At 47.5% G+C, this 15,111-nt stretch overlaps 1 protein-coding gene across 1 annotated transcript in view; it reads right to left on the bottom strand.

Annotated features, from left to right (window-relative positions):
• Lrp4 (LDL receptor related protein 4) overlaps positions 1-15,111 on the bottom strand; it is a 55,066-nt gene that overhangs the window by 19,946 nt on the left and 20,009 nt on the right. The window contains exons 13-25 of the mRNA XM_021192386.1: positions 14,354-14,510; positions 12,442-12,659; positions 12,103-12,279; positions 11,159-11,281; positions 7,469-7,677; positions 7,262-7,343; positions 6,332-6,437; positions 4,826-5,027; positions 2,917-3,106; positions 2,699-2,830; positions 1,387-1,527; positions 1,059-1,145; positions 782-953 (exon numbers count right to left, since the gene is read on the bottom strand). Of these exons, the coding sequence (XP_021048045.1) occupies positions 782-953; positions 1,059-1,145; positions 1,387-1,527; positions 2,699-2,830; positions 2,917-3,106; positions 4,826-5,027; positions 6,332-6,437; positions 7,262-7,343; positions 7,469-7,677; positions 11,159-11,281; positions 12,103-12,279; positions 12,442-12,659; positions 14,354-14,510 (1,996 nt within the window). The remainder of the gene's footprint in view (positions 1-781; positions 954-1,058; positions 1,146-1,386; positions 1,528-2,698; positions 2,831-2,916; positions 3,107-4,825; positions 5,028-6,331; positions 6,438-7,261; positions 7,344-7,468; positions 7,678-11,158; positions 11,282-12,102; positions 12,280-12,441; positions 12,660-14,353; positions 14,511-15,111) is intronic.

Raw genomic sequence — 15,111 nt, 5'->3', positions numbered from 1 at the left:
AAGCTATTATACATGGAAGAATTGGAATCTTGGTCTCTGTGCGTATCCTTGTGCCTGCCATGTGTGTGCATGCAGTGTGTGTGTGCATGTGAGGCTTGAGACCAGAGATGGGTGGTCCTCACTCACTTTCTACCTTAGATTTATTTATTCATTTAATGTATGAGTGCACTGCAGCTGTCTTCAGACACACCAGAAGAGAGCATCAGATTCCATTTTGGATGTTTGTGAGCCACCATGTGGTACCTGGGAATTGAACTCAGGACCTCTGGAAGAGCAGTCAGTGCTCTTAACCGCTGAGCCATCTCTCCAACTCCCTGCCTTATTATTATTATTATTATTTTTAACATAGGATCTCTTGCTGAACCTGGAGCCCACTGGTCCAGCAAGCCTAACTGGGCAGCAATCTCCGGGCTCCTCCTGTTTCTGCCTCTCCAGTGTTAGGATCATAGACACTTATCACTGCCCCTAGCTTTCTATTTGGGTTCTGTGGTTCCAAGCTCAGGTCTTCATGCTTGTGTGGCAAGCGCTTAGCTAAGTGATGGATCCCCCTGGCTCTTGCATCCTGTCTATGGATGGCAAGGCTCATGCTTTAAAGCTGTACACTACATTGACACAATGAAAGAAGCTGCCAGGGAGTGGAACAGTCCGGGCTCAGGGGTCATCCTTTGTGACCTCCAGGGTTCACAGTGCTCCTGTGACACATTTCCCGCTGCGCACACCTTCACCTATCCATAGTCTCAGCTAAGCTTGGTCCACTCAGAGTGATAAAGCCAGCTCTCACCCCATTTCGTGGTATAATACAATGGCCCGGGGACTGTCAAGGTTCTGCCACACCAACACTTTCCGCATAGACCCATCCAGGTTGCCAACTTCAATCCGATTCGTTCCCGTGTCTGTCCAGTACACTTTCCGGCCGATGGCATCCACTGCAAGTCCATCTGTGGTCTGCAGACCTGCAGGATGTCGGAAAAGCACACTGACTCCTGCCTTAAGGCAGATGGGCTATTTGCCAGCTCTTTAGCCAGACAGACGGCCCTCGGGTTGGGAGGAAGGCTCACCTGTAGTGATGATGTCCTCATGCTGTGAACCATCTAGGCTGGCACGGCTGATCCTGTGCAGCGTGCTGTCAGACCAGTACACTTTTCCTGAGAGGGAAGGCTTGATTCAACCCAGGTCCCGTCTGCCCACAGAGGCACCCACAACTGACTCAGAGCCTGAGACACCGGGACAGGCACAGAGGGGAAATGGATGCAAGTGGGGGGATGTCATAGCAGGGCCACTCATGGCAGTGACAGCAGGAACAGAAGACAAAGGTGGAGGAAGAAAGGACACTGATGGCTTTTGATCAGGCACAGAAAGATAGATGAGAACAAGAGTCACACACACCTTCCAGCGGGTCCACTCCAATGGCGATGGTGTTCTTCATGGTCATGTTGATGGGTACCACCACATCAGCAAAATAAGGGATGTCCAAGGAGACCATGCGAACATCAATCCTCCTGGCGAAGATGAGGAAACTGTTCATGCCTGCCCAGGTGGAGAGAGAAGGAGGGAGGACAGTCACTCTAGCAGGGACACTAAGAGGAATTGGAGGCAGTCCAAGGCTTGATACTATTGGTCTGGTGGTATGAGCCTAGGCAAATTACTGAAGTTATTTAAGCCTGGTCTATACAACAGGACTAATAACAGGATAACTATAAGAATGAAAAGAACTCGTGCATCTACATAAAGTAGCGAGCATTAGGCCTCGCACGTGTGTATAGATGGTACCTCCTTTTCGGTGTTAGAGCTTGAAAAGGGGCCTCATGTGGCCTCGGCTGGCCTTGACCTCACCGTGTGGATGAGGAGGGTCTTCAAGTTCTAATTCTCCCAAGTGCTGGGACTGCAAATGTCTATCACCCTGCCCAGCTCACCTCTTCATTTATTCTACGGAGGGAGGCGTGGCAAGATGACTCAGTGGGTGAAGGTGCTTGCTATTAGCCTCATGACCTGAATTCAGTCTCCAGGACCCATGTGATGGAAGGAGAAAACAGACTACCCTCATGTTACCCTCTGACAGACAGACAGATAGACAGACAGACAGACAGACAGACAGACAGACACAGTTAAACAGGAGTGGAACAGAAAGCAGTATCATAGCAACAGTGCTCTTTGAAGGACCCTTTTATCATAAAGCTTAAGAAAAGGGGGAACGGGGTCCCAGAAAGCTTCATTCACCTGCTAGGAAGCATTCAGATTCTTTATGAGGTTAGAGCCCAGGCCTTCCACACAGTAGCCCTAGGAGAAACCTTGACCCTCTAACATCTGAGCAGTGAGGCCTTACTTTTGGGATCCTCCCATAAGAATGGCACACAGGTCCTGTGCTCACAAAAGTGGCACATCTAAGGAAGAGAGGGTACCAGTCCATTGTAGACAGGACACATTTTTACATTTATTTCACCTAGTTTCTCGAAAGGAGTGTCCTGTTCTAAACAAATTATCGTATTCCAACTGTGCAACAGGTGAGACTGTTGAGACAGGACAGTCTCGCTACTATCCAAGAAGACCACAAGAAACGATGGGACCTGGTCTCCATCCTGTCTACCTGCTCCTTCTCCTAAAAGCCCTCACGCTTTCACAGATTCTCTGACCATATCGGAGGATTCCTGCGGAGGAGGGGCAGCCCCTTCCCACCCACACAGACCATGCTTTGACTCACCTGGTGAGCACGTCTTGCCATCTCGCAGCAGGTTGATACCTGTGGGGCAGGTGCAGCTGAAGCCGCTCGGATTTGGGGACCTGAGACACAAATGGCTGCAGCCTCCATTCTCCACAGCACACGGCGTTGTGACTGTAGAGGGAGAGGGAGCTGTCAGTAGGGCAGCTAGGGAATGAAAAGGCTGAGGGAGAAGCCAGCAGCTGCTGATGGCTCCTTACCTGGAGGCCTCTGGCGGTGGAAGACATGAATGTCCATAAGATTCTCCAGGTTCTCCTGCAGAGTCTCCCGGTCTAGCCCAGTCAGCCGGTCAGCACTTTGTATACTTTTGGTCTGCCAGTCAGTCCAATAGATGCGCTGTCCGTACAGAGTCAGTCCGAAAGGGTGGGGGAGCTGGCTTCCAATTAGTACCTGGAAGGCCCCAACACTTGCATCACGAAACAGTACAGGGGTCAGGCAGGAGCTTAGCAAAGTGCTAGGAAGCAAGTTCCTGTGACCTCGAGCTTGTCTCTCAGCCGGTGTCTGCCAGCGTGTGTTGACACCTATCTAAGTGCTGGAAAATGGCACTTACATATCCCCAGTGTGTCTTGGCTCAAATCACAAAAGGAAAATTAGCAGCTTTATAGAGGAACCCACCTTGACCAAGCAATCAAAACAGATACCATAAGAAAAGGATTTTTCCTTTTTGAAAATGGAAAGACTGGCCAGCAAGGTGGCTTAGGGGGTAAAGGGGCTTGCCACCAAATATGGCGACCTGAGTTCAATCTCTAGACTCCATGTAGTTGAAGGAGAGAACTCACTCCTACAAACTGTCTTCTGACCTACACACGCACTGTAGTGCACACCAACTAAATACATGGTTTTGTTTTAAACAGAAAGGTTAAGAAAGTCTGAGGAAGAAACAAGGTTAGAAGTTGAAGAGGCATGACTATGAGCTGGGCATGTTGGTACAGGCCTATAGTGCCGGAACTGAGCAGGATCGATCAGACAGGAGGATTGCCCAAGTTTGAGGCCAGCTTGGGCTATATAGCAAGGCCCTATCATAGCAAGGCCCCAGGGAGGCTGGGCGGGGGCAGGGTCACTAAATGCAATGAGTGATTCTGGATTAGATATTGGAGTAAAAGAGAAAAAAAATTAAAATTATTAAAAGCATTATTGAAGAGATTGGAAATGAATTTCAACACAGACGGTGAGTTGCACGGTAGTATTGTATTAACATTAATTTCATTGTTCTTTTGTTTGTTTTCCGGTGTGTGTGAGATCTAGATGGGTACGCTCGATGTGCCTGTGTGAGAGTCAGAGGATAGCCTCATCTACGTGTCTTCACCTGGGGCCAGAGTCTCTGTTGTTTTTCTGCTGTGTGTGCCAAGATAGCAGGTTTCTGCGCTTCTGGGATTCTCGTGTCTCTGCCTCCCGTCTTCCCTTGGGAGTCCTAGGATAACAGATACTTGTCCTCCTCTCTACAGAGTTTATGTGGACACCGGAATTCGAACTCAAGTCCTCGTGCTTCTGTGGTCAGTGATTTTACCTACTGTGTTCTCTCCAAGCTCAGTTTCACCATATAAGGTTCTTAAGAAATACGCGCTGGGAAAATGTTGCAACTATGGCAGAATGTTTCCAATTTAATTTCAGATGATTCAGAAAAATAATTGTGTGTGTGTATATGTTTATATTTGTATATGTGTGTATGTGTGTGGGGAGGAAGGAGGGGAGGAGGGAAGGAAGAAGAAGGAGGAAGGGAGAGAAGAAGAAAGAGAATGGTACAGGAAATGTGGCAAAATATTATTCCTCTTATACTCTTGCAATTTTCCTGAAAGTTGGAAATGATAACAAAATAAACAGTGGCAAAAGAGAGGCAGCTCAGTCATTGGCCAGGTGCGAAGTAGGTGATTGATTACCATCAGTTGCTATGGAGATTAGGAAAGCCCCTGTGTGTGTGCCCAGCCCACTGTGCACCCTAATTCCTAATAGGCTTGAATCATCAACCAGCAGCCCCGTGTCCCCTGGAGCTACATTCTTAGATAGACAGCATCTGTCCCATGCTGGCCCCGTAACTTCTGGGTCCCCCAGCCAGAGGATGTGGCCCTGGAGGCTTCCAGAGCAGGGAAGATGCTCTAGTGACACCTTTACCTTCCTCTTGCTGCCATCCAGCCCAGCAAATTCAATAGTCTTCATGCCGGCATCCGCCCAGTACAGCCGCTGAGACCCGTAGTCAATAGCTAATCCATTAGGCCAGGTCAGGTTCGAAGAGATGATGACTTGTCGGCTGGAGGCGTCCATGCCAGCCCGTTCAATCTTGGGACTTGCACCCCAGTCAGTCCAATACATGTACCTGGATATAAGCAATGGGGTTTTTAGACTTCGAAGCCTATGTGAGTGAGGTGGCAGGGTCAATCCACAGCATGGAAGAAATACCGATGAGGGTGCAGGGTCCTCAAAGGCTTTTAGGGGTTCTGCTCCAAGAGTTACCCTAAGCCTGGACTCAGCGCTGTCCCTGAAGGCCTTATATCTTCCATCACTATCAAAAGGTGCGACAGAGTCTTAAATGAGCGGCCAAAGCTTAAAGCATGTAGCAAAAGAGACCGCCTTAGGAGTGGAGAAAGAAGAGGGAGGCCAAACTCTGAGTGTACTGCCAAACCCAGCAAACACATTCTCTTGACTCCATGCATTAAATAATTAGGACACATAAGTTCACAAAATTCTGTGTAACTATGAAGAAGAGCGAGGTAGGATTATATGAGAGTCTGGCGAGGAAGCTATGAAGGATATATAGCCAAACTGAAGTAGAGCTTTTTGGGGGGATGGCAGGTTGGGGTTTTTGTTTGGTCTGGTTTATCTGGTTCCAAAACAATGTCACTTTCACAAAACCCAAATTGCCGCCACCGTCACCACCACCACCAATATTTGTGGGCATTTAGAGCAAAATATATTTCAGAAAAATATGCTTTAAAGTGTTCAGAATGATTATGCTGAAAGTAATAATTTTGCTTTCTACAAATTTAATAAATCTTTTTTGCTTTTTTGTCTTTTTGAGACAGGGTTTCTCTGTATAGTTCTGGCTGTCCTGTAACGCACTCTGTAGACCAGGTTGGCCTCGAACCCAGAAATCCACGTGCCTCTGCCTCCCAAGTGCTGAGATTAAGGGCGTGCACCACCACTTCCCGGTCTCTACAAATGTAATATTCTTTTTTTTTTTTTTTTTTTAAAAAGATGATTGATTGATTGATTGATTGATTGATTAAATATAAAGCTTTCTGCCTGCATTATGCCTGCAGGCCAGAAGAGGGCACCAGATCTCATTACAGGTGGTTGTGAACCACCATGTGGTTGCTGGGAATTGAACTTGACCTCTGGAAGAGCAGTCAGTGCTCTTAACCTCTGAGCCATCTCTCCAGCCCCTACAAATTTAATATTCTTTAATAATGAAATTGCTTTTTATAAGCAAACAACAATAAAAAACTTTTTAAAGAAAATTGAAAAATTAAAAGGTTCTCTTGCCAGAGAGGAGACAGCGGTTTCACACACTCCCCAACCCCCACCCTTAGCACATCCACAGATCCGGCCCCTCTCCCTAGTCTCCAGATTCCCATCTTGTACCTAGTTCTTGAGGGAGTTGGGGCTCAGAGGGACACGTACCCGCCCATGGGCTCTACTACGATGTCCCGAGGACGGTCAAGGTTCTCCCAGATGAGCACTGTCCTCATGCTACCATCCGTGTTGGCCACTTCGATCCTGTCCGTGCCTACCAAGGGATCGGGGAAAAAAAAATTAATTCCAGGCTTGCTCCTTCCTTCCCCCCCCAAACCCCTGCCTAGCACAGAGCTCTGTATACAGTAAATGCTTGGCAAAGATGTTGTAGTGAATACGCAATGGATATTTACTGACTGAAACTATGAGAAAAAATTCAAGGCAGTGATTAGTTTCACTCCTTGGAATAGCACAAGTTTCTAAACCTTAGGAAGCCCACTCCATCCTAAGACTCGAGGCAACAATTCCCAGATTTCAGTGCACACAAAAATGAGGAGAGCTCGGTACAATACAGATTCCTGTGGCTGGGTTGATGGCTCAGGGGTTTAGAGTGCTTGCTGCTCTTGCAAATGACACAGGTTCAGTTCCCAACACCCACATTGGGTGGTTCAAGACTGCGTGTAACTCAGTTCCAGGGGATGTGACATCCTGGTCTGGCTTCCGTGGGTTATCTGTACATATCTGGTCTATATACACACACTCAGGCACACACACACACACGAACGGATCTGTAAAGATTCTCCCAATTAATTCCTCAAGATTTTAAGTAAGTGGAGGGTTCAGGATCTGATTTCTGAATTCGAGGCCAGCCTGGTCTACAGAGTGAGTTCCAGGACAGCCAGGGCTATACAGAGAAACCCTGTCTCGAAAAACCAAAAAAAAAAAAAGATGCCACAAAATATTTACAAGCACCAAGTATAGCACAAAAGAAGTTGCAATTTAGGTAAGAACTCATATGTATTCTCATATGTATTAGGTAAGACTCATATGTATTCTCAGAAGACTCAAGATAGCCAGGCCATGGCTCCCTGTACATACCTGCATCTGTCCAGTAGAGCTTGTTGGTGACCCAATCAATTGCCAGGCCAGCAGGGCTCTCCAAACTGGTATCCACTACCACCTGGGCAGGAAGCAAAGTTGATCACTGTCTGCTCTCCTATTCCAGGTCTGGAGCCCAGACTCCACCAACCGCAAGGAATGGGAAACACCTCCCCTCCTGGAGGGACTGGATCCACACAGCCCTACCTCCTGTCCTGTTCCATCCCACTTGGCCCTGCTGATGGTATCAGTGCTGACATCTGTCCAGTACACGTGGTCATCCCGGGAGTCCCAGTCAAGGGCCACAGCACTGCGCACGTCAGCCAGTGGGATGACATCGTCGGACAGGTCCTCTGTGTCGAAGCTGATCCGACGGATGTCCATCCTTCGGGCAAAAAGCAGGAACTTGTCAAGACCTGATCAAAGGCCGAGAGGGGTCTCCTTTTAATCCTCTAAATCCAGTAACGGTGACAGACACAGATGTTCACCTGTGTGACACCTGGTTCAATCACACTTCCTGGACCTGCTGCCCTCGGCCCCTACTCTTTAGACTGCAGGTGCCCTGAAGCAAGCCCAGCTTCTCCTCGGGGGATTACACTATAGAGTCCAGTGGGAACACAGTCTACCCCACTGCTTAGGCGTCTATCAGCTTCATTCAAACTCTTCTCTCCCCTGACTTGCCTTGACTGTTTCCAGCGCCGTGGCTGGGCCACTGACAACTCCCAGGTTACTTCTGAGACCTTTGTCCTATTTCAGGATTTTTGGATTCTTGCTTCCCTGAGACAGGGTCTTACTACACACTCTTCTCAAACTCCATCCTCCTGCCTCAGCCTCCTAAGTGCTGGAATTACAGACATGCTACAGGGCTAAAGTTTCTGTTTCTATTCTGTCGTCTAGAATGATCATTCCATCTGCTGCTCTCTTCACAGATTAGCCAATCATGACTGCTCACTAAGTTTCTTCCTTGAAAGGCTCAATGCTTGGTACAGACACGCAATGTTATTCTACTCGGCCATAAAGATAAATAAAATTATGAACCTCGCAAGACGATGAATGGATTTGAATTGTACTGTCAGTAAGTGAGGTGACCCAGATTCGAAAGGTGAAAACAAGAGAAAAATGTTCTCTCTCATATGTGGATCCTAACTGACAAGGTTTAGAGGCATGTGTGAGTGGTGAGTGGCATGAATGAAATTAGATAGGGGATCATGAGAGGGAAATGCTGTTCAGAAAAGGGGGAAGTCAAAGGGCATGTGACCTCAGAGCAGAACGGGGGCCAAGAGAAGTGCAAGGGTCTGGGGGGTGGGGGTGGGGGCTTGGGCAGGGGAATGGGTGAGAAGACAGAGAAACAGCAAAAAAAAAAATGTTTGCAAATGCCATAATAAAGCCTATTTTTTGTATGCTAAAAAGACAGAAAGAGAAGAAAGGAAGGGAGAGAAAGAAAGACAGAAAGAAAGACAGAAAGAAAGAAAAGAAAAAGTTAGACGACGAAGAAAAACAAGGTCCCATACCAGTGCTTTGTGGTACATGTTACTCTTGCTCCCGTTTTCAGAGCACATGAGGCTAACAGAGAACAGGGAGCATGCGCAGGGTTCAGTGCTGCGTCCCGGAACTGGGGCTCAGGCCTGCTCCAGAGGGAGCTTTGGCCGCTGCAGCTTTTCCATCCTCTGGCCCTCCTCTGGCTTGTCTGAACATCTTCCCCGGACAGTTAGCCTTTGCTATGTGCAGGGAGGGGTTGTTTCTAAGACCCCCGCAGATAGTTCATAGATACTCCAGGCCCGTATAACCTGGGTAGCATTTCCATATAACCCGTGCATATCCTACACAATCTAAGTAATCTCTGGATTACTTGTAATCTATATCTGCGTAGCTAGCAATGGATTTGTTTGCTTGACACTGAGGATTCAATATGGGATATAATTCCTATTTAGAAGGCTTATATTCATTCTATCCTTCTCTTTTCCAGAAATATGTATGTAAGCCTTTAATACCAGCACTTGGGAGGCAGAAGCAGGCGGATTTCTGAGTTCGAGGCCAGCCTGGTCTACAGAGCAAGTTCCAAGACAGATAAGACTACAGTTATTCACAGGTTACAGAGAAGCCCTGTCTCTAAGACACAAAGAGTGTCTTGCCTGCAGGCACACATGTGTGCCATGTGTGTGCCTCGGGCTCTTGAAGACCAGAGAATGTCACCAGAGGCCCTGGAACCAGAGTGACAGGTGGCCGTGAGCTACTGTGTGGGAAACAGAAACTGAATCTGGATTCTCTGAAAGAACAGCGGAGCCATCTCCCCAGCGACTCTAATGTGTTCTTGAGACAATAATGACCAAAAGAGCCCATACAGGCCAACAAGATGGCTCACGTGCCACTCCACCTATCAATCTGAGTTCCATCTTTGGGACCCACAGGATAAAAGGAGAAAACTCTGATAGGTTGTCCTCTGATCTCAGACACACACACATCTATGTAGTGCATCTTTTTTAAAGGGTAATACGTCTTCAGTACAGACACAGTTTTAAAATTTCCATCCACAGTTGGTTAAATCTGCAGACAAGAAACCCACCAATATGAAAAGCTATGTATGTCGCTACTCAGAAAGGAGTTTTCTGCCTAACTTCCAAACCCCTCTTCCAAGCCTTGCTAAATCTTTGGGAGAATGTCCCTGGAAGCATCGTGCGTCTAAGACAGCAGAAGCAGACAGGCACAAGAAGGCAGGCAGTGGTGGTCACGCCTTTATCCCAGCACTCAGGAGGCAGGGGCAGGCGGAGCTCTTGAGTGTGAGGCCAGCCTGGTCTACAGAGTGAGTTCCAGGACAGCCAGGGCTACACAGAGAAACCCTGTCTCAAAAAAAAAAAAAAAAAAAAAAAAAAAATGTCCAGGAAAAAACATATGTTATGAAACTAGTTCTCAGTGTGTATCTGAATGAAACCTCGGAATATTTTCTCCTGTCACTGTTTGGACAGGGCCCAGAGAATCTGATTCTTGCCTCTGTATATGTCTGTATGTTTGTGGAATTGTATATGAGTGGGTGTGAACATGTACATGTGGAAGTTGGGCAGCTTCTCCTACATCTTCACCTTATTATTCATTTCAAGACAAGTTCTCTCCGTGAATTCAAACCTCACTGATTGGCTAGACTGGCTGGCTTGTGAGCTTCAGAGATCTGCCTGTCTCTACATGCACCCAGCTCTGGGGTTAGACACGACCACACCCTAGTCTCCCAAATTCGATTTTAATTAGATTTAAGAGAGCCAGTGGATTATACAGCATGAATACATACATGCTGAATTCGTTGTGAAGGATACATAATGAATTAACCCTGCCCTCTTGCTGGTCATGCCCTATGCCTGATCAACAACTCCCTGGACTTGCCTTAGATAAAGTCACCTATGTGCCGAGATTTCTAGGGCTGACTTTGCAAGGTAAAATTGTCTTGTAGGAGCTCTAAGGAACCAAAGCAGAGATTATGGAAGAGACCAGTGAATCCTATCATCTCTTACTTGCACCGATCACCATCTGGCATCCCAGTTGCTCTCTGTTCTAACAACACAAACTCTTCTATGGGTCAGGCTATAGGGACAGAAGTTGCAAACCACTGCCCTACTTTTTAGAGGAACTGGGCCTTCTTTCTGCGCTGACAGAGGCATCCTGCCTGGTGAGCTGAGAGCTAGGCCCCGCTGAGGTGTTCATACACTGAGTGACACCTCCAGCTACCACTGCGGGGTCCAGGTCCTCAGCTTTGACTTGGAAGCCCTTGGTCTCTAAAGTCTGTCATGGGCTCCTGGAGGAATCTGACCCTCCTTGCCTGACAAGCCTTCCCTCCAACTCCTTTCACCGTTCCTTCTCACTGTCCCCACAAGGCACCTCCTCTGAGGCTGGTGTCCCAGACCCACTTACTCTGGGCACAGGCGTGGCTGTTGATCTTGCGGAAGCCGGTGGGGCAGGCACAGGTGTAGTTCTGGCCACTGGGTAGACACAGGTGAGTGCAACCTCCATTGTTGTCCCCACAGCGGTTTTTCCCTGCTCAAAGAGCCCAGAGCAAGATGATCAGGAAAAATGCAACATTTACAAAGGTAGACCCCACCAGGTCAAAGGGTTGGAGGGTTTTCTTCAAGTAAGAACTCTGTGGGATACAGATACCCAACCCAGACCCTAGTGCTGATGCCAAGAAGTGCTTGCTGACAGGAGCCTGATACAGCTGTCTCCTGAGAGGCTCTGCCAGTTCCTGACCAATACAGATGTGGGTGTTTGCATCCAACCATCGGACTGAGCACAGAGACCCCAATGGAGGAGTTAGGGGAAGGACTGAAGGAACTGAAGGGGCCTTATCTGGCATCACTGGGAGGGGAGGCACTTGGTCTTGTGAAGGCTTGATGCCCCAGTGTAGAGGAATGCTAGGGTGACGAGGAAGGAATGGATGGGTGAGGGAGCACCCTCATAGAAGCGTTGTAAGGGGGGATGGGATAGGGGATTTGCAGAGTGGAAACCAGGAAAAGGGATAACATTTGAAATGAAAACAAATAAAGTATTCGATTAAAAAAAAAGAACTCCGTGGGATTAATTTCTATATCTTTTCCAGATGTGAGTACAACGAGCACCTGACACACACTGTAAATGTTTGCATTTTATGGAAAAAGCCAGATGAGTCCTGATGTTGTGCTACCCTAAATGTCCAGCAGAGGGAGCAAGTAGCCCATGTTAATGCCAGCTCTGGACTTTCCTGATTAGAATTAACAGTATCTTTAACAAGTGCAAGACGGATTCTCAAGAGGCACCGGCAGCCACATCACTGGTGACAAATCTAGCTCACTTGATGAGACTTTTTTTTTTTTCTTAATTACCTGCAGGCTGGCGCTGGGGGTGCAAGGTATGAATGTCCATAGGAAAGTGGAGCTTGTTGCGAATGATTTCCTGGTTCTTCCCAGTAAACTTGTTGGCACTATTGATGCTCTTGGTGTGCCAGTCTGTCCAATACAAGCTGTCTTCAAACACTGTGATGGCAAAGGGATGTGGGAGGCCTGGAGATAGTCCAAAAAGACCTTGGTCCAGACATGGCCTGCCATGGCCCCTGAGCCCAGCCAGGCCTGGCAGCCACACACATCTCACCCTCTGCCAAGGCTCCTGGGGGCAGGATTGGGGAAGGAGCAGAGAGATGAAAGACGGCACACCAAAGACCTCACCCTGGCTAATGACAGCCTTGCGGTGACTCCCATCTAGATTGGCCCTCTCGATGACGTGGTGCTTAGCATCCACCCAGTACATGCGGCGACCGGCATAGTCGATAGTGAGGCCGTTGGGCCAGAAGAGATGAGTGTCAGCAATGATGCGACGCCCAGAGCCATCCATGCTGGAGGCCTCGATGCGGGGGGTGTTGCCCCAGTCTGTCCAATAAATGGTTCTAGGAAGAAAGGAAGTCAGGAGATGGATGGTGGAGGACTGATGAATGACAGCCAGGGTGACAGAACGGGAGATGGCTTTACACGTTGGGTTTCACCCATCTGCCTGGAAAGCATCTTGTTTATTTATTTGTTTGTATCTGTTTGTTAGTTTATCCTCTCTCTCTCTCTCTCTCTCTCTCTCTCTCTCTCTCTCTCTCTCTTTGAGGCAGGGTCTCACTATATAGCCTTGGCTGACCTGGCACTCACTATGTAGACCAGGCTGGCCTCAAATTCAGAGCTCCATCTGCTTCCCTAAGTACTGGGATTAAAGGCGTGTGCTACCATGACCAGCTTTGAAAGACGATTTTTTTTTAAATTAATTAATTAATTTTTAAAATTTACTTATTTAAAATGCTTCCTCATACCCTCCAGTGTTTGAAGACTGAACCCAACAAATTAAACCCAGAACCTAACGCGAGGCAACTGTTTTTATTGCAGAGCTGTGTCACCAGCTCTGTAGAATAATGTTTGAAATATCTGGACTGAAGTGCCTTGAGTCAGAGCATTTGCTCATCAGATTTTTTTTAAAATGCGTATTAGGGAAAGGGTTCGACCAGCGCTAGAAACGGAGCAGTGGACATAACAGACGACAATCCCTGAGCCCATGAAGACGATGAGAGAGTGCGATGTATACATTAGGACACACAGGCTCTTCTTTCACAGTCTCTTCTGACCTGTTTTATGCCCCCTCTCCCACACATCATACTTCTCAAACAATTGACATCTAATTGCAGGATCTTACGAGTCATCCCCTCAATATGTGGCATGGAATGTATACGAGCCAGAGGCTAAGAATTTTCATTTCAAGAGACTTCAATGCAGGAGACTTGTCTATTAATTTTTTAAATTATTTCAAATTAATGATATTAATTACCTCAACTACTGGCTGGTTTAAATTAATAATAATTTTTAATTAGCTCCGCTCTATGGGCTAATAAAAAAACACTAGACAGCTCAAACTTACCTAATTTGTTTATTTTATTCCATTTAAAATGCTTCATTAATTTACCTTAGATATCTGTAGGAGCAGTTGTGTCTTTATTTAGATCAGGATCTCAGTAGCTTTGGTTGGTCCCCAACTCTGTAGCTGAAGATGGGCTTGAATTCCCAGTCTTTCTGCGGTCACCTCCCAAACATGTCTATTTCATGTTTGCTTTATATGTGTGTGTGTTTTTAATTTGCCAACCGAGAAATAAATGAAGAGGGGGTTGGAGAGATGGCTCAGCAGTTAAAAGCACTGACTACTCTTCCAGAGGTCCTGAGTTCAAATCCCAGCAACCACATGGTGGCTCACATCCATCTGGAATGGGATCCGATGCCCTCTTCTGGTGTGTCGGAAGGGTTTACTCACATATATTCAAAAGAAAAGAAAAGAAAAGAGAAGAAAAGAAAAGAAAAGAAAAGAAAAGAAAAGAAAAGAGAATAAAAGAAGAGAAAAGAAAGAATGAAAGAGAGAAATGAAGGGACATGGAAAGGTTGAGTAAGCCAAGGATGCCCGGCCACACACTACAGACCCAGGATGCAAGGGCATCTGGGTACAGAGTCCATATTGTCAACGCTGCTCTGAGGAAGATCCACAACGCCTGGCCCAGAGGCCTGAGAACAATCCCTGCCCGCTGCAGGAGGGGCCTGGAAATTTGAGACACCTACTCACCCCTCCATGGGGTGTAGGGCAATGGCCCTGGGCTTCTCCAGGCTCTGCCACAGCAGCACCTTCCGGTGGGCCCCATCCAGATTAGCCACCTCAATTCTCGACGTCCCGGAGTCGGTCCAGTAGAGCTTGTCATGGACCCAGTCCACCGCTAGGCCCCCTGGTGAGAGGAGGCAAGGGAAGGGTGTTAGAGTCACCTTATGAGTCAGCTCTGTGTCCTGGAAACAAGAGCCAACTCTTACAAGCTGTTGCGTCTGAAGCTAGGACCCTGTTGTAACGCTTTGACACACGTTGCCTCTGTGAGCTAGGTACTGAGCTTCCCGGAGTGGGGAGGGAAGTCAAGCAGTTGACCGGGGTCATGCACTTCATCCACACATAGCTGAGGATGACCTTGAGCTCTTGACGCCCCGGTGCTGTGGATGGAACTCAGTGCCTTTCACAAGTAGGCAAATGCTGTCCTACTGAGTTGCAACTCCAGCCCTGGATACTAACTTCCTGGTCACCTGCTTGTAGGATAAGCCTGAGGCCACCAGATTAGCTATTGCTTTTTTTGTATGTTGAGATGGGGGGTCTCGTGTATCTCAGCCTGGCTTTAAACTGGAATGACCTTGAACTTTTCTGATCCTTTTGCGTCTACCTCTTCAGATGACAGGCATCATCGTGTCGGGTTTATGCAGTGCTTGGGGAATCAAGCTTAAGAGCTTTGTGTTCATGCGAAGCAAGCACTCTACCGATTGAGCAACATTTTCAACTCTCCAGTG

This window comes from Mus pahari, chromosome 3, assembly GCF_900095145.1.
Source record: "Mus pahari chromosome 3, PAHARI_EIJ_v1.1, whole genome shotgun sequence".
NCBI lineage: Eukaryota > Metazoa > Chordata > Mammalia > Rodentia > Muridae > Mus > Mus pahari.
This window is presented reverse-complemented; position numbering and strand designations above follow the sequence as displayed.